Here is a 24,015-nt window from a genome sequence, read left to right as displayed (position 1 = left end):
GATAGCCAGTCAAATCTGCAGACAACTTGTAAGGCCCGGGGTCACACTTGTGAATGCAGCGAGAGTCTCTTGCATCAATACCCGGCACTCGGGGACCAGAGCATGGAGCTGCATGTAATTCTATGCAGCTGAAAACTCCAGTCCCGAGTGCCGGATACTGATGTGCAAGCTTCTTACATTGCACTCGCAAGTATGACGTCGGCCTAAGGGTATGTTCCCATGGTCAGAAAACGCTGCTGGTTGGATGCTGGTACATCCGCAGCATCCAACCCGCAGCGGCCAGATGTTACAGCATAGTGGATGGGATTTCAAGAAATCCCATCTCCACTATGCGAGTATGGACGCCTCCGGCTTCCATGCGGAGACGGATATGCGGTGCGTCTTTCCAAGTCGCGGTATGTCTATTTATCTAGCGGAAACACAGAAAAGAAAAAAAAAAAAAAAAAGAGGATTACACCAAGTCTTTTATCGCAAAACTATATCAACATACTCAACTCCCTCTCCTCTGTAGCATAATGTCTACACATTTGACTGTAGTTTCATAGTGACTAGGGTTGAGCGAAACGGGTCGGCCATTTTCAGAAGTCGCCGACTTTTGGCAAAGTCGGGTTTCATGAAACCCGACCCGACCCCTGTGTGGGGTCGGCCATGAAGTCGGCGATCTTCTGAATCTGGAATCGGAACTCCGATACCGATTCCCGATATGTTTAAGATATCGGGAATTGGTATCGGAATTCAGATTTAAGTGTAAAATAAAGAATAAAAATAAAAAATATTGCTATACTCACCCTCGGACGCGCCCTGGTTGTAACCGGGAGCCTTCCTTCCTAAGAATCAGCGCTTGAAGGACCTTTCGATGACGTCACGGCTTCTGGTTGGTCGCGTGAGCGGTCACATGGGCGTCACGCGACCAATCAGAAGCCGTGACGTCATCGAAAGGTCCTTCAAGCGCTGATTCTTAGGAAGGAAGGCTGCCGGAAAGAAGCAGGGTGCGTCCGAGGGTGAGTATATTCCTAATAGGTATATACTCACTCTCGGACGCGCCCTGGTTGTAACCCGCAGCCTTCCTTCCTAAGAATCAGCGCTTGAAGGACCTTTTGATGACGTCACGGCTTCCGAGGGTGAGTATAGCAATATTTTTTATTTTTATTCTTTATTTTACACACTAATGTGGATCGCAGGGCCTGAAAGAGAGTTTCCTCTCCTTCAGACCCTGGGAACCATTAGAAACCAAATGCACTGCATTGAGTTTCGTGTTTCGGCCGACCCCGACTTTTCTATAGGATCGGCCGATTTCACTCGACCCGACTTTTGAAAAAGTCGGGTTTCGTGAAATCCGACCCGATCCTATAAAAACAAAAGTCGCTCAACCCTAATAGTGACATGTTCTCTTAAAGATTATTTTGGGAAAAAAAAGGAAAAATGCACAGACGGATTCTACACAGGGTCTTTTTTTTTTTAAAGCAATTAGTGTCCGATCACTAGCTGAATTCACACAGCGCTTGCAGCATTTTTCTATCTTTAAAAAGAAAACTTTTAAAAAGAAAAATGTAAATGCTTACAAAAATGGCATCTTTGTCTTTAGTGGGGATTTTTTCCCCCTCCAACTGTAGCTTACTCTAGGAATGACATTCCGCAGGTGAAATCCGCACAAAAAACACTGGAAATCCGCGGAAAATCCGCAGGTAAAACGCAGTGCCTTTTACCCGCGGATTTTTCAAAAATGGTGCGGAAATATCTCACACGAATCCGCAACGTGGGCACATAGCCTTAGGGTTAGGGTTGGAATTAGGGTTGTGATTAGGGTTATGGCTACAGTTGGGATTAGGGTTAGGGGTGTGGGGGGGTTAGTGTTGGAGGTAGAATTGAGGGGTTACCACTGTTTAGGCACATCAGGGGTCTCCAAACGCAACATGGCGCCACCATTGATTCCAGCCAATCTCGTATTCAAAAAGTCAAATGGTGCTCCCTCACTTCCGAGCCCTGACGTGTGCCCAAACAGTGGTTTACCCCCACATATGGGGTACCAGCATACTCAGGACAAACTGCGCAACAATTACTGGGGTCCAATTTCTCCTGTTACCCTTGTGAATCTAAAAAAATGCTTGCTAAAACAAAATTTTTGAGGAAAGAAAAATGATTTTTTATTTTCACGGCTCTGCGTTGTAAACGTCTGTGAAGCACTTGGGGGTTCAAAGTGCTCACCACATATCTAGATAAGTTCCTTGGGGGGTCTAGTTTCTAAAATGGGGTCACTTGTGGGGGGTTTCTACTGTTTAGGCACACCAGGGGCTGTGCAAACGCAATGTGACACCCGCAGACCATTCCATCAAAGTCTGCATTTCAAAAGTCACTACTTCCCTTCTGAGCCCCGACGTGTGCCCAAACAGTGGTTTACCCCCACACATGGGGTATCAGCGTACTCAGGAGAAACTGGACAACAACTTTTGGGGTCAAATTTCTCCTGTTACCCTTGGGAAAATAAAAAATTGCAGGCTAAAAGATCATTTTTGAGAAAATAATTTTTTTTTTTTATTTTCATGGCTCTGCGTTATAAACTTCTGTGAAGCACTTGGGGGTTCAAAGTCCTCACCACACATCTAGATTAGTTCCTTTGGGGGTCTAGTTTCCAAAATGGGGTCATTTCTGGGGGATCTCCAATGTTTAGGCACACAGGGGCTCTCCAAACGTGACATGGTGTCCGCTAATGATTGGAGCTAATTTTCCATTTAAAAAGCCAAATGGCGTGCCATCCCTTCCGAGCCCTGCCGTGCGCCCAAACAGTGGTTTACCCCCACATATGGGGTATCAGCCTACTCAGGACAAACTGGACAACAATATTTGGGGTCCAATTTCTCCTATTATCCTTGGTAAAATAGGAAATTCCAGGCTAAAAAATCATTTTTGAGGAAAGAAAAATTATTTTTTATTTTCATGGCTCTGCATTATAAACTTCTGTGAAGCACTTGGGGGTTCAAAGTCCTCACCACACATCTAGATTAGTTCCTTGGGGGGTCTAGTTTCCAAAATGGGGTCACTTGTGGGGGAGCTCCAATGTTTAGGCACACAGGGGCTCTCCAAACGCGACATGGTGTCCGCTAACAATTGGACCTAATTTTCCATTCAAAAAGTCAAATGGCGCGCCTTCCCTTCCGAGCCCTGCCGAGTGCCCAAACAGTGGTTTACCCCCACATATGAGGTATCGGCGTACTCGGGAGAAATTGCCCAACAAATTTTATGATCCATTTTATCCTACTGCCCATGTGAAAATGAAAAAATTGAGGCTAAAATAATTTTTTTGTGAAAAAAAAGTACTTTTTCATTTTTACAGATCAATTTGTGAAGCACCTGAGGGTTTAAAGTGCTCACTAGGCATCTAAATAAGTTCCTTGGGGCGTCTTGTTTCCAAAATGGGGTCACTTGTGGGGGAGCTCCAATTTTTAGGCACACGGGGGCTCTCCAAACGTGACATGGTGTCCGCTAAAGAGTGGAGCCAATTTTTGATTCAAAAAGTCAAATGGCGCTCCTTCCCTTCCAAGCCCTGCCGTGTGCCCAAACAGTGGTTTACCCCCACATATGAGGTATCAGCGTACTCAGGACAAATTGGACAACAACTTTCGTGGTTCAGTTTCTCCTTTTACCATTGGGAAAATAAAAACATTGTTGCTAAAAGATAATTTTTGTGACTAAAAAGTTAAATGTTCATTTTTTCCTTCCATGTTGCTTCTGCTGCTGTGAAGCACCTGAAGGGTTAATAAACTTCTTGAATGTGGTTTTGAGTATCTTGAGGGGTGCAGTTTTTAGAATGGTGTCACTTTTGGGTATTTTCAGCCATATAGACCCCTCAAACTGACTTCAAATGTGAGGTGGTCCCTAAAAAAAATGGTTTTGTAAATTTCGTTGTAAAAATGAGAAATCGCTGGTCAAATTTTAACCCTTATAACTTCCTAACAAAAAAAATTTTGTTTCCAAAATTGTGCTGATGTAAAGTAAACATGTGGGAAATGTTATTTATTAACTATTTTGTGTCACATATCTCTCTGGTTTAACAGAATAAAAATTCAAAATGTGAAAATTGCGAAATTTTCAAAATTTTCGCCAAATTTCCGTTTTTATCACAAATAAACGCATAATTTATTGACCTAAATTTACCACTAACATGAAGCCCAATATGTCACGAAAAAACAATCTCAGAACCGCTAGGATCCGTTGAAGCGTTCCTGAGTTATTACCTCATAAAGGGACACTGGTCAGAATTGCAAAAAACGGCAAGGTCTTTAAGGTCAAAATAGGCTGGGTCATGAAGGGGTTAAGGAACACGATGTATGGACTGACCTCAGGTCTCCCAACTCAGAACTCAACAGCTCATAGTAACAATGCACAACGTAAAATTTCCACATGACATTGTATTTATCATAAGATATTTCAGATTGACTACTATCTTATTAACCCCTTTCTGACCTCGGACGGGATAGTACGTCCGAGGTCAGATCCCCTGCTTTGATGCAGGGCTCCGCGGTGAGCCCGCATCAAAGCCGGGACATGTCAGCTGTTTTAAACAGCTGACATGTGCCCGCAATAGGCGCGGGCAGAATCGCGATCTGCCCGCACCTATTAACTAGTTAAATGCCGCTGTCAAACGCAGACAGCGGCATTTAACTACCGCATCCGGCCGGGCGGCCGGAAATGACGTCATCGCCGACCCCCGTCACATGATCGGGGGTCGGCGATGCGTCTCCATTGTAACCATAGAGGTCCTTGAGACCTCTATGGTTACTGATGAGCGGTGGCTGTGAGCGCCACCCTGTGGTCGGCGCTCACAGCACACCTCCATTTCTGCTACATAGAGCCGATCGCGTTGTGCCTGCTTCTAGCCTCCCATGGAGGCTATTGAAGCATGGCAAAAGTAAAAAAAAAAAAAAGTTAAAAAAAGTGAAAAAAATATAAAAGTTTAAATCACCCCCCTTTCGCCCCAATCAAAATCAATAAAAAAAAAAAAATCAAATCTACACATATTTGGTATCGCCGCGCTCAGAATCGCCCGATCAACTAAAAAAAGCATTAACCTGATCGCTAAACGGCGTAGCGAGAAAGAAATTCGAAACGCCAGAATTACGTTTTTTTTTGTCGCCGCGACATTGCATTAAAATGCAATAACGGGCAATCAAAAGAACGTATCTGCACCAAAATGCTATCATTAAAAACGTCATCTCGGCACGCACAAAATAAGCCCTCAACGGACCCCAGATCACGAAAAATGGAGACGCTACGAGTATCGGAAAATGGCGCAATTTTTTTTTTTTTTTTTTAGCAAAGTTTGGAATTTTTTTTCACCACTTAGATAAAAAATAACCTAGTCATATTAGGTGTCTATGAGCTCGTACTGACCTGGAGAATCATAATGTCAAGTCAGTTTTAGCATTTAGTGAACCTAGCAAAAAAGCCAAACAAAAAACAAGTGTGGGATTGCACTTTTTTCGCAATTTCACCGCACTTGGAATTTTTTTCCCGTTTTCTAGTACACGACATGCTAAAACCAATGATGTCGTTCAAAAGTACAACTCGTCCCGCAAAAAATAAGCCCTCACATGGCCAAATTGACGGAAAAATAAAAAAGTTATGGCTCTGGGAAGGAGGGGAGTGAAAAACGAACACGGAAAAATGAAAAATCCCATGGTCATGAAGGGGTTAAGATGTGATTAGGTCTAATAATATAATGGTAACCATAGTAACATAATTACGCAGAACATACTGCATCACAATTGGGCCATATACAGTTAAACGTATATATAAAAAAATATATATTATGTAACACCCCTTCAAGACGCAGCCCATTTTCATTTTTGCATTTCTGCTTTTTGCTCCTCTTCTTCCCATTTTTCTTATTTTTCCATCAATATGGCCATTTTGGGGGCTTGTTTTGCGGGACGAGATGTACTTTTGAATGACACCATTGATACTACCATATAATTTACAGGAAAACTGGAAAAAAAATCCAGGTTTGGTGAAATTGCAAAAAAAGCGCAATTCCACAATTGTTTTTGTTTACCATGGTCACCAAATGCCAAAATTGACCTGCCATTATGAGTCTCTAGGTCATTAGGAGTTCATAGATACAAGACATGTATAGGTTAATTTTTTTACTTTAGTGAATAAAAATATCCAAAGTTTGTTTAAAAGCAAAAAAAAAAAAAAATTGCGTCATTTTCTGATACCCGTAGCGCTTGCAATTTTTTCATTATTTGGGACTGGGTGACTGCATATTTTTTGCGAGCTAAAGCTTACATTTTTATTGATACCATTTTGGTGTGGATACAATGTTTTGATCGCCCGAACACAACTTTTTGTGTTCCCGTGCAGTCGGCGGGCATGTCAAAACGCCACATCCGCATACAACGCATGTCCCTGCGTACCCAATGTTAACCCCTTCCCGCCGCGGCCCTTTTTTGTTTTTGTTTTTCGCTCCCCTCCTTCCCAGAGCCATAACTTTTTTACTTTTCTGTCAATATGGTCATGTGAGGGCTTATTTTTTGCGGGACAAGTTGTACTTTTGAACGACACCATTGGTTTTACCATGTCTTGTACTAGAAAATGGGAAAAAGATTCCAGGTGCGGCGAAATTGCAAAAAAAGTGCAATGTTACACTTGTTTTTTTATTGGCTTTTTTGCTAGCTTCACTAAATGCTAAAAATGACCTGATATTATGATTCTCCAGGTCATTACGAGTTCATAGACAGCTAACATGTCTAGGTTATTTTTTATCTAAGTGGTGTAAAAAAAAATTCAAAACTGCTAAAAAAAAAAAAAAAAAAAAAAGCGCCATTTTCCGATACCCGTAGCGTCTCCATTTTTCGTAATCTGGAGATATGTTCTTTTGATTGCCCGTTATTCCATTTTAATGCAATGTCTCGGCGGCCAAAAAAACGTAATTATGGCGTTTCACATTTTTTTTCTCGCTACGCCGTTTAGGGATCAGGTTAATGCTTTTTTTTTTTTTTTCTATTGATAGATCGGGCGATTCTGAACGCGGCGATACCAAATGTGTGTAGGTTTGATTTTTTATTTTATTTTGGATGGGTCGAAAGGGGGGTGATTTAAACTTTTTTTTCATATTTTTAAAAACTTTTTTTTTTTTTTTTTTTTTTTGCCATGCTTCAATAGCCTCCATGGGAGGCTAGAAGCTGGCATAGCCTGATCAGCTCTGTTACATAGGAGCGATGCTCAGATCACCCCTGTGTACCGTATTTTCCAGCGTATAAGATGACTTTTTGACCCCTAAAAATTGTCCCAAAAGTCGGGGGTCGTCTTATACGCCGGGTACGGCGTGTGCAGGGAGCGATCCTGAATGTCGGCGTGTGGTTCCCAGGGTCTGGAGGAGAGGAGACTCTCCTTCAGGCCCTGGGATCCATATTCATGTAAAATATAAAGAATAAAAATAAAAAACATGGATATACTCACCCTCGGACGGCCCCTGGCTCACAGCGCTGCGAGCGTCTGCCTCTGTTCCTAAGGAATGCAGTGAGTGAAGGACCTTCGATGACGTCGCGGTCACATGAGCGGTCAGGTGACAAAACAGCTGACATGTCGCGACTGTGATGTTGGCTCACCGCCAGAGCCCACATCAGAGCAGGGGACCCGACATGCGCCGTACTAGTACAGGGTATATTGGGAAGGGGTTAAAGACAGGTAAGCAGGATGCATGCGAAAGTAGGCGGAGCCTAAAGAATGAACTACGCAGCCATACGCTGTGTGAACCCAGCCTAAGAAAATTATGCGGGCGCCCACGCCATTTATTTATCTCTTTTTTTTTTTCAGAAAAATCATCTTTTATTAAATACATGTACAGTAAGCTGCATATACTACACTAATTGTATACGTCACTGACATCTATGTATTCTATCCTATCCATTCTATTATAACCTGTCACACTGATTTTACTGTATGCGGCAGATGAATTGCCGGCTTTTCAAAGGACACCGATGCGTTAAAAAAAAAAAAAAAAAAATCAGACAGCACTCTCATGGTCCGAGTGCTGTGTGATTTTTTTTTCTTGCACCCATAGGCTTGCATTGGCAAGTCTCTGCCGAGTCTCGGTGCCTATCGCAGCATGCTGCGATTTTACATGCACACCGAATATGCCTGAGAAAATAAACACCGATGTGAGCTGCCCCATAGATTAACACTGGGCCGAGTGCTACACGATGTTTTCTCGCATAGTACTCAGCCGTGTTCTACGGTAGTGTGACTCCAGCCTGAGAGAAGCAAGTGACAATATAGGTGGCAAGTTACCACCCACTTGTGTTGTGAATACAGAGGAATCATGACAGATTGCGAATTGCACACGGCCACACAACTCAGAAGCCTGTCATATGACTTAAAGAGGTCTTCTCAAGTTTGGAAGATATCCCCATCACCAAGATACTCGATAACTTCCTGACTGCTTGATGTCTGACCGCTGAAGTTCCCACCAATCCCAAAAACGTGGATTATCACAATAAGGGTGCAGTGATCAATCACGCACACTGCTGCCTCCTTCATTCTTAATACTAAAAGCACTTAGCAGGTCGACAGTCATTACAATGAATGGAATATCAGTGCACATGAACCATCACCACTCCAATAATGGGGCACTTCAGATCCCCGGTTCTAAGGATTGATGTGAACCGAGTAATCAGGAAGTGATTCCCTATTTAACAGATGGAGATAATCTTCAAACTTGAGAATATCCTTTTGAGCCACAATCAACACTTCCTATAAATGGTCCAGATTTTCAACACTTGAAATTTGCAGGAGTTTTAATTTAAATTTCATCGATATGTAGAATCTGTGCAGAAATCGGCTTTTTTGTGTGCTTTTTAAATCCACTGCATGTCACTTTCCTTTTCAGTCTGGAAATACCCTTTAAGGCCGGCTTCACACTTGCGAGTTTTACGGACGTAAGAGCGCAGAAACTACGTCCGTAAAACTCGCAAAAAATACGGCACAATTACTCTCTATGCCCCTGCTCCTATCTGCCGTATTAAACTGATCAGTATTATACGGCTTTCTACGGCCGTAGAAAATCGCAGCATGCTGCGTTTGTCACCGTATTGCGCAAATAAAACGCCAATGAAAGTCTATGGAAGCCCCAAAAATACGGATTACACACGGACCAGCAGTGTGACTTGCGAGGAATACGCAGCGGTGTTAGAGAGAAAAGCCGGCAATTCAGTGCGGTGTACAGTAAAATCACACTGACAGTTGACATTAGAATAGGTAGAATAAATATGTACACATAGAATAGGTATGTATATATATATATATATATATATATATATATATATATATATATATATATATATATATATATATATATATATATATATATATATATATATATATATATATGTGTGTAAGTGAGACACATATATGTATATATATTCTTACTTCATACAGCCGCGATATAGCAAAAAGCCGGTAATTCAATTACCGGCTTTTTCTTTCTCCTTCCTAAAACCCGACATGATTTGAGACATGGTTTACATACAGTAAACCATGTCTTCTCTCCATTTTTTTTGCGGATTCCACACTACTAATGTCAGTAGTGTGTATCTGCAAAATTTGGCCGTTCTAGCTCTTAAAATAAAGGGTTAAATGGCGGAAAAAATTGGCGTGGGCTCCCGCGCAATTTTCTCCGCCAGAGTAGTAAAGCCAGTGACTGAGGGCAGATATTAATAGCCTGGAGAGGGTCCATGGTTATTGCCCCCCCCCTGGCTACAAATATCTGCCCCCAGCCACCCCAGAAAAGGCACATCTGGAAAGCTCCCAGGCTTTCTAGGAAAGTTCCCACGATCTATGAACAGCCAGCAGAGGGCGCCTCACCGCAAATGAAGCTAAATATAGCTCATTGATCTATATTTAGACTCATTCCCCGGGGTTTTGCAGCGAGGAGTAGCATTGCATTAGCAAAGCTCCTTGCTGCAAAATGTTTTAACCCCTTCAGAAGGATTTACATCGTTGGACGTTACAGATCTGCGGAGGGTAAGTATATTGTTGGTTTATTATGTTTTTTCTTTCACAGAACGAGGGTCTTCAGTGACTGGATTGGGCGTAGAATAAAATACTCCAACAACCATTGTTTTTATTTCATTAAAATAATTTTAAATAATGTGTTTGTGTTTTATTTAACCCTTTACTACAATTGGATTAATAATGGATAGGTGTCATAATTGACGCCTCTCCATTATTAATTAGGCTTAATGTCACCTTACAATAGCAAGGTGGCATTAACCCTTCATTACCCCATATCCCACCGCTACACGGGAATGGGAAGAGAGTGGCCAAGTGCCAGAATAGGCGCATCTTCCAGATGTGCCTTTTCTGGGGTGGCTGGGGGCAGATATTTGTAGCCAGGGGGGGGCCAATAACCATGGACCCTCTCCAGGCTATTAATATCTGCCCTCAGTCACTGGCTTTACTACTCTGGCGGAGAAAATTGCGCGGGAGCCCACGCCAATTGTTTCCGCCATTTAACCCTTTATTTTAACAGCTAGAACGGCCAAATTTTGCAGATACACTCTACTGACATTAGTAGTGTGGAATCTGCAAAAAAAAGGAGAGAAGACATGGTTTACTGTATGTAAACCATGTCTCAAATCATGTCGGGTTTTAGGAAGGAGAAAGAAAAAGCCGGTAATTGAATTACCGGCTTTCAAGCTGTATAGCGCTGGAAAAAATATTAATATATATACATATATGTGTCTAATGACATATATCTATAATATAACGCTGGGAGCGTCACTCTGTCCGAAGCCTCTATAGACTGCGCAAGCGCCGGCGCAGTCTGGGCCTCACAGAGCGACGCTCCCGGGAGATCGCGGTATGCGTAAGCACTGAACGCATACCGCGATCTCCACCGGAGAGTCAGGGACCGCCAGGAGGGAGGGTAAGTATACTCACCTTTCCCGGTTCCAGCGCTGCTTGCGGCTCCGTCTCCCGGCTCCTCTGCTCCCGGCTCCGGAGGGCGCGGACTGCGCAGGCGCCGATTCCTGCTGCCGGAATCGGCGCCTGCGCAGTCCCCGCTTTCCGGCGCCATTTTCTTGAAGACATACCTGCAGAGGAGCCGGACGATAGGTGAGTATGGTATTTTTTTTTTTTTTTTATGGCAGCAGCATTCGGGGGCATACACACTGGAGCGGGGGGCATATAATACAATGGTGGCGCAGGATGGCAGCAGCACATGACAGAACGGGCGCAGGATGGCCGCAGCACATGACAGAACGGGCGCAGGATGGCAGCAGCACATGACAGAACGGGCGCAGGATGGCAGCAGCACATGACAGAACGGGCGCAGGATGGCAGCAGCACATGACAGAACGGGCGCAGGATGGCAGCAGCACATGACAGAACGGGCGCAGGATGGCAGCAGCACATGACAGAACGGGCGCAGGATGGCAGCAGCACATGACAGAACGGGCGCAGGATGGCAGCAGCACATGATAGAACGGGCGCAGGATGGCAGCAGCACATGACAGAACGGGCGCAGGATGGCAGCAGCACATGACAGAACGGGGACGCAGGATGGGAGCAGCAAATGACAGAACGGGCACAGGATGGGAGCAGCAAATGACAGGATGGGAGCAGCACATGACAGAACGGGGGCGCAGGATGGGAGCAGCACATGACAGGATGGGGGCGCAGGATGGGAGCAGCACATGACAGGATGGGGGCGCAGGATGGAGCAGCACATACCAGGATGGAGACCATATACCAATATAAATGCTCGCCACCCGGGCGTAGAACGGGTTCAATAGCTAGTATATATATAACAGTATATATATATTTTTTTTTTTCTTTTTGGGACACATGGATCATTTCTATAGCGGTATGTTGGTTTTGCAAGCCTGCGAGAAAACCACGCAGTACGGATGCCATACGGATTACATACGGAGGATGCCATGCGCAAAAAGCGCTGACACACCCTGCCTACGGAGGAGCTACGGACCACTATTTTCGGGACATTTCAGCGTATTACGGCCGTAATATACGGACCGTATTTTCATACGCTGAGTGTGAAGCCGGCCTAAAAGGGAAACTGTCACCTCGTTTTTGACTATTAAACTGGCCCCAGTGTGGTGGTAGTGAAGTAATGTGCATCACTCATGTTTTGTCAAAGAAAATCTCCAATTATTAGGCTAGGGTCACATTGCGTTAGGGCAGTCCGTTTAGCGCATAGCACTACGGACTGTGCTAACGCAATGTCCCAAAAGGGATTGTGCTAGCCGATCCCGCTAGCGCAGATCCCCGATCTGCGCTAGCGAGGAACGGACCGCGAACGCTGCTTGCAGTGTAAGCGGTCCGTCACTCAAATGATGGCACATCGCTAGCGCACGCCCAATGTGGGCGTGCGCTAGCGATGCGTTCGCCATTACAATCAATGGCGGCGTTAATGGACTACCTTACACCGCGTTATGCCACGGTGTATGTAGTCCGTTAAACGTACCGCCATAACGCAGTGTGACCCTAGCCTTAGGTTCAAAAAACCCTTTATATCATTAGAGGATTCCCTCTTATACCTTTTCTTTCAGTCATAGAGGTGGTGACTATCTTTTCAGTCACAGATCATTCAGTGTACGTTTGAGATTATGCACGCCCACAGCATTGCATTTGATTGCCGTGAGTAGTCGGCAACTATGCATCAAATCTCGAGCATGCGCACTACCCATCCACTCCCCGGACATGCCCACTGATGCTGGGTGTACAGCCCCAGCTTCATGACAGATGCACGCCGGCGGGGGGGAACAGTGACGCTCTTAGCGTGCGCGCTCACTCACACGTCATGTACACACTGACTCAGAGCAGCTTTGGCGCATGCGTGCATCTGACATGTATAACAATCACCTAACGATATGAATAGGTTTTTGTTTTTTTATAACCCTAACCCTTCGAGATTGTCATTGACAAAAACATGTTAAGCCTAATAAGAACTTAGCCTTTTTTTAATGCAAGTTTTCAGCTGCGTTTTACATTACCAAAGTCTATGAGATTTCTGAAATCTCATGCACACATTTTTTGGGGCATCAGGATTTTGTGCTTTGCATGGTTTTTTGCCCAATGGAGCATGCCACTTCTTTCAGCATTTTTCACCCATTGAAAAGAATGGGTGGTGCAAAAACGCAGGTATCAAGTTTTGCTGTGTTTTTTGAGCCAAAACCTGATTCTTTAGAATAGGGCTTTACTTTCCAACACTAAACTTTATCAGCATGCACAAGAGACAAATCTAGAATGCCAAAACTACAGCAGAAAACAAAACAAAACACAAAAACATAACATGTTTAACTGCAGTTTCTTTCCTACCAAGAGATCAGGTTTTGCTGCAGAAAAAAAAAAAAAACACCTTGTGTAAACTTGTCCTTAGTGATGTACATTGCATTACTAACAGCACACTGGGATCAATTTAATAATCAAAAATGAGGCAAGGCGACAGGTTCCCTTGAACTTGTATCTATATCATGTCATGCATCTGTTAAAACTTCATCAACTTTACTGGGATTACGTCTTGTAAACCAAAGGGCAGGAAAAAGGACAGCAATGTTAGGTGCTATATTCATATATTAAACAATATATACTTCATCACTGATAGTGCTTAGTTCTTTATTACTTAGTTTTGGCCTCAGATGCTCAGCAGGAGCTTAGAGATCTAAGGACTGTAATGCTGGATAAGACTGACACGGTGCATACTAAAACCCTATGTGGCAAATTCACCTATGCCTATGGTAGATATTTTAGTCGTATTCATCTCTGCCTATTTTAGATTTTTTTTTACCGTTTCATTTTCTTAATTTAGTTTTCCTTTCCACTTCACTCCATTTGAAGCAGAGTAACCAATTTATTTACATATGTATTTATTTGACATAAAGTTGCAATACATGAATGTAGGGGTCAAATTTTTTGGAAACGGAATAACGGTTTTGAGCTCCGTTTTTTTTATTGGAATATGTTCATGTTAGTACAACAACGTTATCTTCCAAGTTTCATTAGGATCTTTTTAGGGATTCAGTCGTTATGCGCCATTTTCTGCCATACCTATGCCTAGTGTGTTATCACGGTTGGAAACGGAAAAACGGTTTTGAGCTCCGTTTTTTTTATTGGAATATGTTCATATTAGTACAACAACGTTATCTTCCAAGTTTCATTAAGATCTTTTTAGGGATTCAGCCGTTATGCGCCATTTTCTGCCATACCTATGCCTACAGTGTTATCATGGTTGGAAACGGAAAAACGGTTTTGAGCTCCGTTTTTTTTATTGGAATATGTTCATATTAGTAGAACAACGTTATCTTCCAAGTTTCATTAGGATCTTTTTAGGGATTCCGTCTTTATGCGCCATATTCTGCCATACCTATTCCTATGGTAGTTTTTTTTCTAAAGTTGAATTTTTTGAATCTATTTTTTCTTTCCACTTCACTATTTAAAAATAAATTAGCGGAGGTTAAACTTTAATTGCGTTTTCCACAAGGCAAACCCATACATTTCTATATAGTAACTTTACATTTGAAATAAACACTGAATCCCTAAGAAGATCTTGATGAAACTTTCAAAATAAGTTTGTCATTAATATGAACTTTTTCCAGCAAGAAAAACAAAGCTTAAAAATGTAATTCTGTTTTCAACAATGTTAATTCATACATTCCTATATAATAACTTTACATTTCAAATAAACAGTGAATCCCTAAGTATATCTTTATCGAAAATGTTTGCCTTAAGGTACCTTCACACACAACGATATCGTTAAGGATATCGTTGCAACGTCACGCTTTTTGTGACGTAACAACGATCCCGCTAACGATCTCGTTATGTGTGACAGCGACCAACGATCAGGCCCCTGCTGGGAGATCGTTGGTCGTTGGGGAATGATCAGGACCTTTTTTTTGGTCGCTGATCACCCGCTGTCATCGCTGGATCGGCATGTGTGACGCCGATCTAGCGATGTGTTCACCTGTAACCAGGGTAAATATCGGGTTACTAAGTGCAGGGCCGCTATGGGGGCCAGAAAAATACGGATTACACACAGACCAGCAGTGTGACTTGTGAGAAATACGCAGCGGTGTTCTATAGAAAAGCCGGCAATTCAGTGCGGTGTACAGTAAAATCACACTGACAGGTTAGAATAGAATAGCTAAGATAAATGTCTACACATAGTATGTGTGTGTATATATATAATATATATATATATATATATATATATATATATATATATATATATATATATATATATATATACATATATATATATATACAGTGGGGCAAAAAAGTATTTAGTCAGTCAGCAATAGTGCAAGTTCCACCACTTAAAAAGATGAGAGGCGTCTGTAATTTACATCATATGTAGACCTCAACTATGGGAGACAAACGGAGAAAAAAAAATCCAGATAATCACATTGTCTGTTTTTTTAACAATATATTTGCATATTATGGTAGAAAATAAGTATTTGGTCAGAAACAAAATTTCATCTCAATACTTTGTAATATATCCTTTGTTGGCAATGACAGAGGTCAAACGTTTTCTGTAAGTCTTCACAAGGTTGCCACACACTGTTGTTGGTATTTTGGCCCATTCCTCCATGCAGATCTCCTCTAGAGCAGTGATGTTTTTGGCTTTTCGCTTGGCAACACGGACTTTCAACTCCCTCCAAAGCTTTTCTATAGGGTTGAGATCTGGAGACTGGCTAGGCCACTCCAGGACCTTGAAATGCTTCTTACGAAGCCACTCCTTCGTTGCCCTGGCGGTGTGCTTTGGATCATTGTCATGTTGAAAGACCCAGCCACGTTTCATCTTCAATGCCCTTGCTGATGGAAGGAGGTTTGCACTCAAAATCTCACGATACATGGCCCCATTCATTCTTTCATGTACCCGGATCAGTCGTCCTGGCCCCTTTGCAGAGAAACAGCCCCAAAGCATGATGTTTCCACCACCATGCTTTACAGTAGTTATGGTGTTTGATGGATGCAACTCAGTATTCTTTTTCCTCCAAACACGACAAGTTGTGTTTCTACCAAACAGTTCCAGTTTGGTTTCATCAGACCATAGGACATTCTCCCAAAACTCCTCTGGATCATCCAAATGCTCTCTAGCAAACTTCAGACGGGCCCGGACATGTACTGGCTTAAGCAGTGGGACACGTCTGGCACTGCAGGATCTGAGTCCATGGTGGCGTAGTGTGTTACTTATGGTAGGCCTTGTTACATTGGTCCCAGCTCTCTGCAGTTCATTCACTAGGTCCCCCCGCGTGGTTCTGGGATTTTTGCTCACCGTTCTTGTGATCATTCTGACCCCACGGGGTGGGATTTTGCGTGGAGCCCCAGATCGAGGGAGATTATCAGTGGTCTTGTATGTCTTCCATTTTCTAATTATTGCTCCCACTGTTGATTTCTTCACTCCAAGCTGGTTGGCTATTGCAGATTCAGTCTTCCCAGCCTGGTGCAGGGCTACAATTTTGTTTCTGGTGTCCTTTGACAGCTCTTTGGTCTTCACCATAGTGGAGTTTGGAGTCAGACTGTTTGAGGGTGTGCACAGGTGTCTTTTTATACTGATAACAAGTTTAAACAGGTGCCATTACTACAGGTAATGAGTGGAGGAAAGAGGAGACTCTTAAAGAAGAAGTTACAGGTCTGTGAGAGCCAGAAATCTTGATTGTTTGTTTCTGACCAAATACTTATTTTCCACCATAATATGCAAATAAATTGTTAAAAAAACAGACAATGTGATTTTCTGGATTTTTTTTTTCTCAGTTTGTCTCCCATAGTTGAGGTCTACCTATGATGTAAATTACAGACGCCTCTCATCTTTTTAAGTGGTGGAACTTGCACTATTGCTGACTGACTAAATACTTTTTTGCCCCACTGTGTATATATATATATATATATATATATATATATATATATATATATATATATATATATATATATATATATATATATATATATATATATATATATATATATATATATACATACATACATACATACATACACACACATACACACACTAGGTGGCCCGATTCTAACGCATCGGGTATTCTAGAATATGCATGTCCACGTAGTATATTGCCCAGCCACGTACTATATTGCCCAGCCATGTAGTACATTTCCCAGTCACGTAGTATATTGCCCAGCCACGTAGTATATTGCCCAGTCACGTACTATATTGCCCAGCCATGTAGTACATTTCCCAGCCACGTAGTATATTGCCCAGTCACGTAGTATATTGCCCAGTCACGTACTATATTGCCCAGCCATGTAGTACATTTCCCAGCCACGTAGTATATTGCCCAGCCCACGTAGTATATTGCCCAGTCACGTAGTATATTGCCCAGTCACGTAGTATATTGCCTAGCCACGTAGTATATTGCCCAGCCAGGTTTGTCACATTTAAAAAAATAAAAATATACTCACCTTTCTGAGGGCCCCTTGTAGTCCACGGCAGCTTCCGGTCCCAGGGTTGGTATGAGCGCAGGACCTGTGATGACGTTGTGGTCACAGGCAATATACTACGTGGGCTGGGCAATATAGTACGTGGCTGGACAATATAGTACGTGGGCTGGCCAATATAGTACGTGGGCTGGTCAATATACTACGTGGCTGGGCAATATACTACGTGGGCTGGCCAATATACTACGTGGGCTGGCCAATATACTACGTGGCTGGCCAATATACTACGTGGGCTGGCCAATATACTACGTGGGCTGGCCAATATACTACGTGGGCTGGCCAATATACTACGTGGGCTGGCCAATATACTACGTGACTGGGCAATATACTACGTGGCTGGCCAATATACTACGTGGGCTGGCCAATATACTACGTGACTGGGCAATATACTACGTGGCTGGGCAAAATACTACGTGGGCTGGGCAATATACTACGTGGCTGGGCAATATACTACGTGGCTGGGCAAAATACTACGTGGCTGGGCAATATACTACGTGACTGGGCAATATACTACGTGGACATGCATATTCTAGAATACCCGATGCGTTAGAATCGGGCCACCATCTAGTATATCTACATATATATATATATATATATATATATATATATATATATATATATATATATATATATATATATATATATATATATATATATATATATATATATATATATATATATACCTATTCTATGTGTACACATTTATTCCACCTATTCTACTGTAAGCTGTCAGTGTGATTTTACTGTACACCGCACTGAATTTCCGGCTTTTCTCTCTAACACCGCTGCGTATTTCTCGCAAGTCACACTGTTGGTCCGTGTGTAATCCGTATTTTTCTGGCCCCCATAGACTTTCATTAGTGGATTTTTTGCGCAATACGGTGACAAACGCAGCATACTGCAATTTTCTATGGCCGTAGAAGACCGTATAATACGGATCAGTAAAACACGGCTGATAGGAGCTGGGCCATAGAGAAGCATTGTACCGTATGCAATCCGTATTTTATGAACCGCTCATACGTCCGTAAAACTCGCAGGTGTGAGGTCGGCCGAAGGCAAAAATTTTCGATAAAGATATACTTAGGGATTCAGTGTTTATTTCAAATGTAAAGTTACTATATAGCAATGTATGGGTTTGCCTTGTTGAAAACGCAATTAAAGTTTAACCTCCGCTAATTTATTTTTAAATAGTGAAGTGGAAAGGAAAAATAGATTAAAAACATTCAACTTTAGAAAAAAAACTACCATAGGCATAGGTATGGCAGAATATGGCGCATAACGACTGAATCCCTAAAAAGATCCTAATGAAACTTGGAAGATAATGTCATTGTACGAATATGAACTAATTCCAATAAAAAAAACGGAGCTCAAAACCGTTTTTCCGTTTCCAACCGTGATAACACTGTAGGCATAGGTATGGCAGAATATGGCGCATAAAGACTGAATCCCTAAAAAGATCCTAATGAAACTTGGAAGATAATGTCATTGTACTAATATGAACTAATTCCAATAAAAAAAACGGAGCTTAAAACCGTTATTCGTAATTCTTACCAAAGTGATGATGGGAGAGCCTGGTGTTGCAGCTTGACTTCAGTAAGGTACAGTCACACATAGCGACGCTGCAGCGATATAGACAACGAGCCGATCACTGGAGCGTCGCTGTTTATGTCGCTGTAGAGACGTCAAACAGAACGATGCAGGAGCGATCCAGTGACTTAACGGCGACTCGCTTATTGTTCTCGCTCCATGTAAAACGTTGCTGGCGTAGATTTTGATGTCAAACATGACGATACGCGCCGATCTAGCGACCAAATGAAGTTCCGGACTTCTAGCTCCGACCAGCGATGGCACAGCGGGATCCAGATCACTGCTGCGTGTCAAACACAACGAGATCGCTATCCAGGACGCTGCAACGTCACAGATCGCTGCCGTTCTCGTTGCAAAGTTGCTGAGTGTGACGGTACCTTAAGATATGCCCCAGCCAGCATGTCCACTTACTCTGCATTCTGTGGTTGCTGGGTACTGGATGTGTGAGAGGAGGGTTTATAAACTATCTCAAGGTAACCAATATTAGGCTAGGTTCTCATTGCGTCAGGGCAATCCGTTTAGCGCTAAGCGCTAGTGGATTGCGCTAACGCAATGTCTTTTTAGGGGTCGCGTTAAATGTCCCCGCTAGCGCTAGCTGCAAGCAGCGTCCGAGGCGCGCCACAAAAGAACGGCACATCGCTAGCGCGTGCCGAAAATGGCACGCACTAGCAATGCGCTTTAACATTGCTGGCAATGGGAGCGTTAACGGACACGTTGCACGGCGTTAATTTCGCCGTGCAACGCTATCTGTTAGCGCTCACCCGAAAACGAAATGAGAACCTAGCCTTAATATTATCTCACTCAAAACATCCCCCTCCCTCTCTCAGTTCAAGTACACAGAGAAGGGAGTTGTAAGGCTATGTGCACACGTTCTGTATTTTTCGCGTTTTTTTCTATAAAAATGCGATAAAAACGTGAAAAAAACGCTTACATATGGTTCCCAATCATTTCAATGTAATCTGCAAAACTTGTGCAAATGTTGCGATTTTTTTCCGCGAAAAAAAACAAATCGCAGAAAAAAAAAGCAACATGTTCATTAATTCTGCGGAATCGCTGATTTCCCGCACACTGTAAAAAAATCTACCATAGGTATAGACTAATATGACTAAAAAAATCTACCATAGGCAAAATCTACCATAGGCATAGGTATAGACAAATGACACATAGGGTTTTAGTATTTTCCGACTGACACCATGAATGATCAGACATTTCACAACAATCTGATTCAACTTTGCAAGAAATAGAAGAAAAACATGGCACAAAGTCTCATTGACAAATACTATAGGTTCTGCCTGGAATCACTGTTTACTACAAGCAGATAGAAAAGGGGGGGGGGACAACGTTCCACGAATCAGAACATTAGACTATGAAGTGGTTCTTTCTAACAAGGGAAGCAGCTCCTTCTCTGCTTCACAAGGTGTCCCATTCACCATGCAACGCTGGGAGACAGAACACAGCAGTGAGGGCTGGGAAGTTCACACATCTACGTGGCCAGTGTGTGATCATAGCATAGCGCAGGCCCAGCAGGGGCCCCCACAAGCACAGCACAGGCATGGCCCAGCAGGGGCCCCCACAAGCACAGCACAGGCATGGCCCAGCAGGGGCCCCCACAAGCATGGCACAGCAGGGGCCCGCACAGGCATGGCCCAGCAGGGGCCCCCACAAACACAGCACAGGCATGGCCCAGCAGGGGCCCCCACAAGCATGGCACAGCAGGGGCCCGCACAAGCATGGCACAGCAGGGGCCCGCACAAGCACAGCACGGGCATGGCCCAGAAGGGGCCCCCACAAGCACAGCACGGGCATGGCACAGCAGGGGCCCCCACAAGCACAGCACAGGCATGGCACAGCAGGGGCCCCCACAAGCACAGCACAGGCATGGCACAGCACAGGCATGGCACAGCACAGGCATGGCACAGCACAGGCATGGCACAGCAGGGGCGCCCACAAGCACGGCACAGGCATGGCAGAGCAGGGGCCCCCACAAGCACGGCACAGGCATGGCACAGCAGGGGCCCCCACAAGCACAGCATAGCCATGGCACAGCAGGGGCCCCCACAGGCACAGCATAGCCATGGCACAGCAGGGGCCCCCACAAGCACAGCATAGCCATGGCACAGCAGGGGCCCCCACAAGCACAGCACAGCCATGGCACAGCAGGGGCCCCCACAAGCACAGCCATGGCACAGCAGGGGCCCCCACAAGCACAGCACAGCCATGGCACAGCAGGGGCCCCCACAAGCACAGCCATGGCACAGCAGGGGCCCCCACAAGCACAGCCATGGCACAGCAGGGGCCCCCACAAGCACAGCCATGGCACAGCAGGGGCCCCCACAAGCACAGCCATGGCACAGCAGGGGCCCCCACAAGCACAGCATAGCCATGGCACAGCAGGGGCCCCCACAAGCACAGCACAGCCATGGCACAGCAGGGGCCCCCACAAGCACGGCACAGGCATGGCACAGCAGGGGCCCCCACAAGCACGGCACAGGCATGGCACAGCAGGGGCCCCCACAAGCACGGCACAGGCATGGCACAGCAGGGGCCCCCACAAGCACAGCATGGGCCCCCACAAGCACAGCATAGCCATGGCACAGCAGGGGCCCCCACAGGCACAGCATAGCCATGTCACAGCAGGGGCCCCACAGGCACAGCATAACCATGTCACAGCAGGGGCCCCCACAGGCACAGCATAGCCATGTCACAGCAGGGGCCCCCACAGGCACAGCATAGCCATGTCACAGCAGGGGCCCCCACAGGCACAGCATAGCCATGTTGGGCCCCCACAGGCACAGCATAGCCATGTCACAGCAGGGGTCCCCACAGGCACAGCATAGCCATGTCGGGCCCCCACAGGCACAGCATAGCCATGTCGGGCCCCCACAGGCACAGCATAGCCATGTCACAGCAGGGGCCCCCACAGGCACAGCACAGGCATGTCACAGCAGGGGCCCCCACAGGCACAGCATAGCCATGGCACAGCAGGGGCCCCCACAGGCACAGCATAGCCATGGCACAGCAGGGGCCCCCACAGGCACAGCATAGCCATGGCACAGCAGGGGCCCCCACAAGCACAGCACAGGACAGCCATGGCACAGCAGGGGCCCCCACAAGCACAGCATAGCCATGGCACAGCAGGGGCCCCCACAGGCACAGCATAGCCATGGCACAGCAGGGGCCCCCACAAGCACAGCATAGCCATGGCACAGCAGGGGCCCCCACAAGCACAGCACAGCCATGGCACAGCAGGGGCCCCCACAAGCACAGCCATGGCACAGCAGGGGCCCCCACAAGCACAGCACAGCCATGGCACAGCAGGGGCCCCCACAAGCACAGCCATGGCACAGCAGGGGCCCCCACAAGCACAGCCATGGCACAGCAGGGGCCCCCACAAGCACAGCCATGGCACAGCAGGGGCCCCCACAAGCACAGCATAGCCATGGCACAGCAGGGGCCCCCACAAGCACAGCACAGCCATGGCACAGCAGGGGCCCCCACAAGCACAGCCATGGCACAGCAGGGGCCCCCACAAGCACAGCACAGCCATGGCACAGCAGGGGCCCCCACAAGCACAGCACAGCCATGGCACAGCAGGGGCCCCCACAAGCACAGCACAGCCATGGCACAGCAGGGGCCCCCACAAGCACAGCATAGCCATGGCACAGCAGGGGCCCCCACAAGCACAGCATAGCCATGGCACAGCAGGGGCCCCCACGAGCACAGCACAACAGGGGTCCATACAGGAAGCGACTACTATGAAGGACCCTTGGGGATGGATTACAATCAGGGATCGCCCACTAAGTTTGTTCCCCCTCCCCTTTAAGACAAGCACAGAAAGTTACACTGCTGACATTACAGAGGACAGCTCGGTGCCCACTGCTCCCCACAGTTATAGGAAATGCACTTTAGTAAAGACACACACCTTGCTTCCTGACAGGCATGGTGCCACCCCCTGACACACAACAGGCTGCCAGGAGGGTGACCTCGCCAGCCCCTGTGCCCCTCTGCTGCCGACTCCACGAAATAATGCCCGGCTTCCACAGTGCCCCACCTCCCGGAGCAGAATGACCCCAAGAGCTTTCTTTCACCCCCCACGGGGAGGCAGTGGAGAAGTCCTGTGCTATGCGGGATGCCTCTCCCGAGACTGTTCCAAGCACTCCAGAAGGGAGGTTCCCCGCTCCAGTGTAACGTGAGGAGACTCCGGCTGTGCCCCTCACTCCAGTGGGGGTGGAGAAATCTGAAAGTTGTTGGGGAAGGAAAAGGTGGCGAAAACAAGTTGCCGTCTCCTCCGCGGGTGGCGAGAAATGCACAGTGCAGCCCCGGAACAGAACACAAAAGTTATTCCTCACAAAAGACTGTTCTCTTTCTCGTATGAATTTCCTTTCCCTCCACTTCTTCTCCTCCTGGTCTTTCTGTGTCAGCGCCCCCGCCCCTCCTTCTCCTCTCCCTCCTCCTCTCGCTCTCCCACCGTTCCGAAACCCAAACTTTACTCCAAAATGGCGCCCCGGAGCTGAGTATAGAGCACCACGTGACCTCCCCCTTCAGCCCTAGCCCCGTCTCCACCAATCAGGAGTGAGCTCCGCCGGGCGGCAGCGCCTGCTTTACCTTGGCGAGCGAGGAAAGCTGAGGAGAGTGGAGTCTCTTAAAGGGGAAACTTGTGCGGGCGTCTGTCATCATGTCACAGCGCTCATGTCACGGAGGCGTCTGTCATGTCACAGCGCTCATGTCACGGAGGCGTCTGTCATGTCACAGCGCTCATGTCACGGAGGCGTCTGTCATGTCACAGCGCTCATGTCACGGAGGCGTCTGTCATGTCACAGCGCTCATGTCACGGAGACGTCTGTCATGTCACAGCGCTCATGTCACGGAGGCGTCTGTCATGTCACAGCGCTCATGTCACGGAGGCGTCTGTCATGTCACAGCGCTCATGTCACGGAGACGTCTGTCGTGTCACAGCGC

At 45.7% G+C, this 24,015-nt stretch overlaps 1 protein-coding gene across 12 annotated transcripts in view; it reads right to left on the bottom strand.

The window, feature by feature from the left end:
- Positions 1-23,568, bottom strand: part of DLG1 (discs large MAGUK scaffold protein 1) — a 348,066-nt gene extending 324,498 nt beyond the window's left edge. For 4 of the 12 annotated variants that reach the window (XM_069727197.1, XM_069727196.1, XM_069727199.1 and 1 more), the window contains exon 1: positions 22,979-23,548. In XM_069727197.1, the coding sequence (XP_069583298.1) occupies positions 22,979-22,997 (19 nt within the window). In that variant the 5' untranslated portion in view covers positions 22,998-23,548. Of the gene's footprint in view, positions 1-22,978 lie in introns of all 12 variants that reach the window. The other 8 variants (XM_069727207.1, XM_069727208.1, XM_069727202.1 and 5 more) reach the window with 6 other exon arrangements.
- Positions 23,569-24,015: the final 447 nt, after the last annotated feature.

The sequence above is a fragment of the Ranitomeya imitator genome, chromosome 5 (assembly GCF_032444005.1).
Source record: "Ranitomeya imitator isolate aRanImi1 chromosome 5, aRanImi1.pri, whole genome shotgun sequence".
Classification (NCBI taxonomy): Eukaryota; Metazoa; Chordata; class Amphibia; order Anura; family Dendrobatidae; genus Ranitomeya; species Ranitomeya imitator.
The sequence above is the reverse complement of the archived record's forward strand: the minus strand, read 5'-3'. Positions and strand labels throughout refer to the sequence as shown.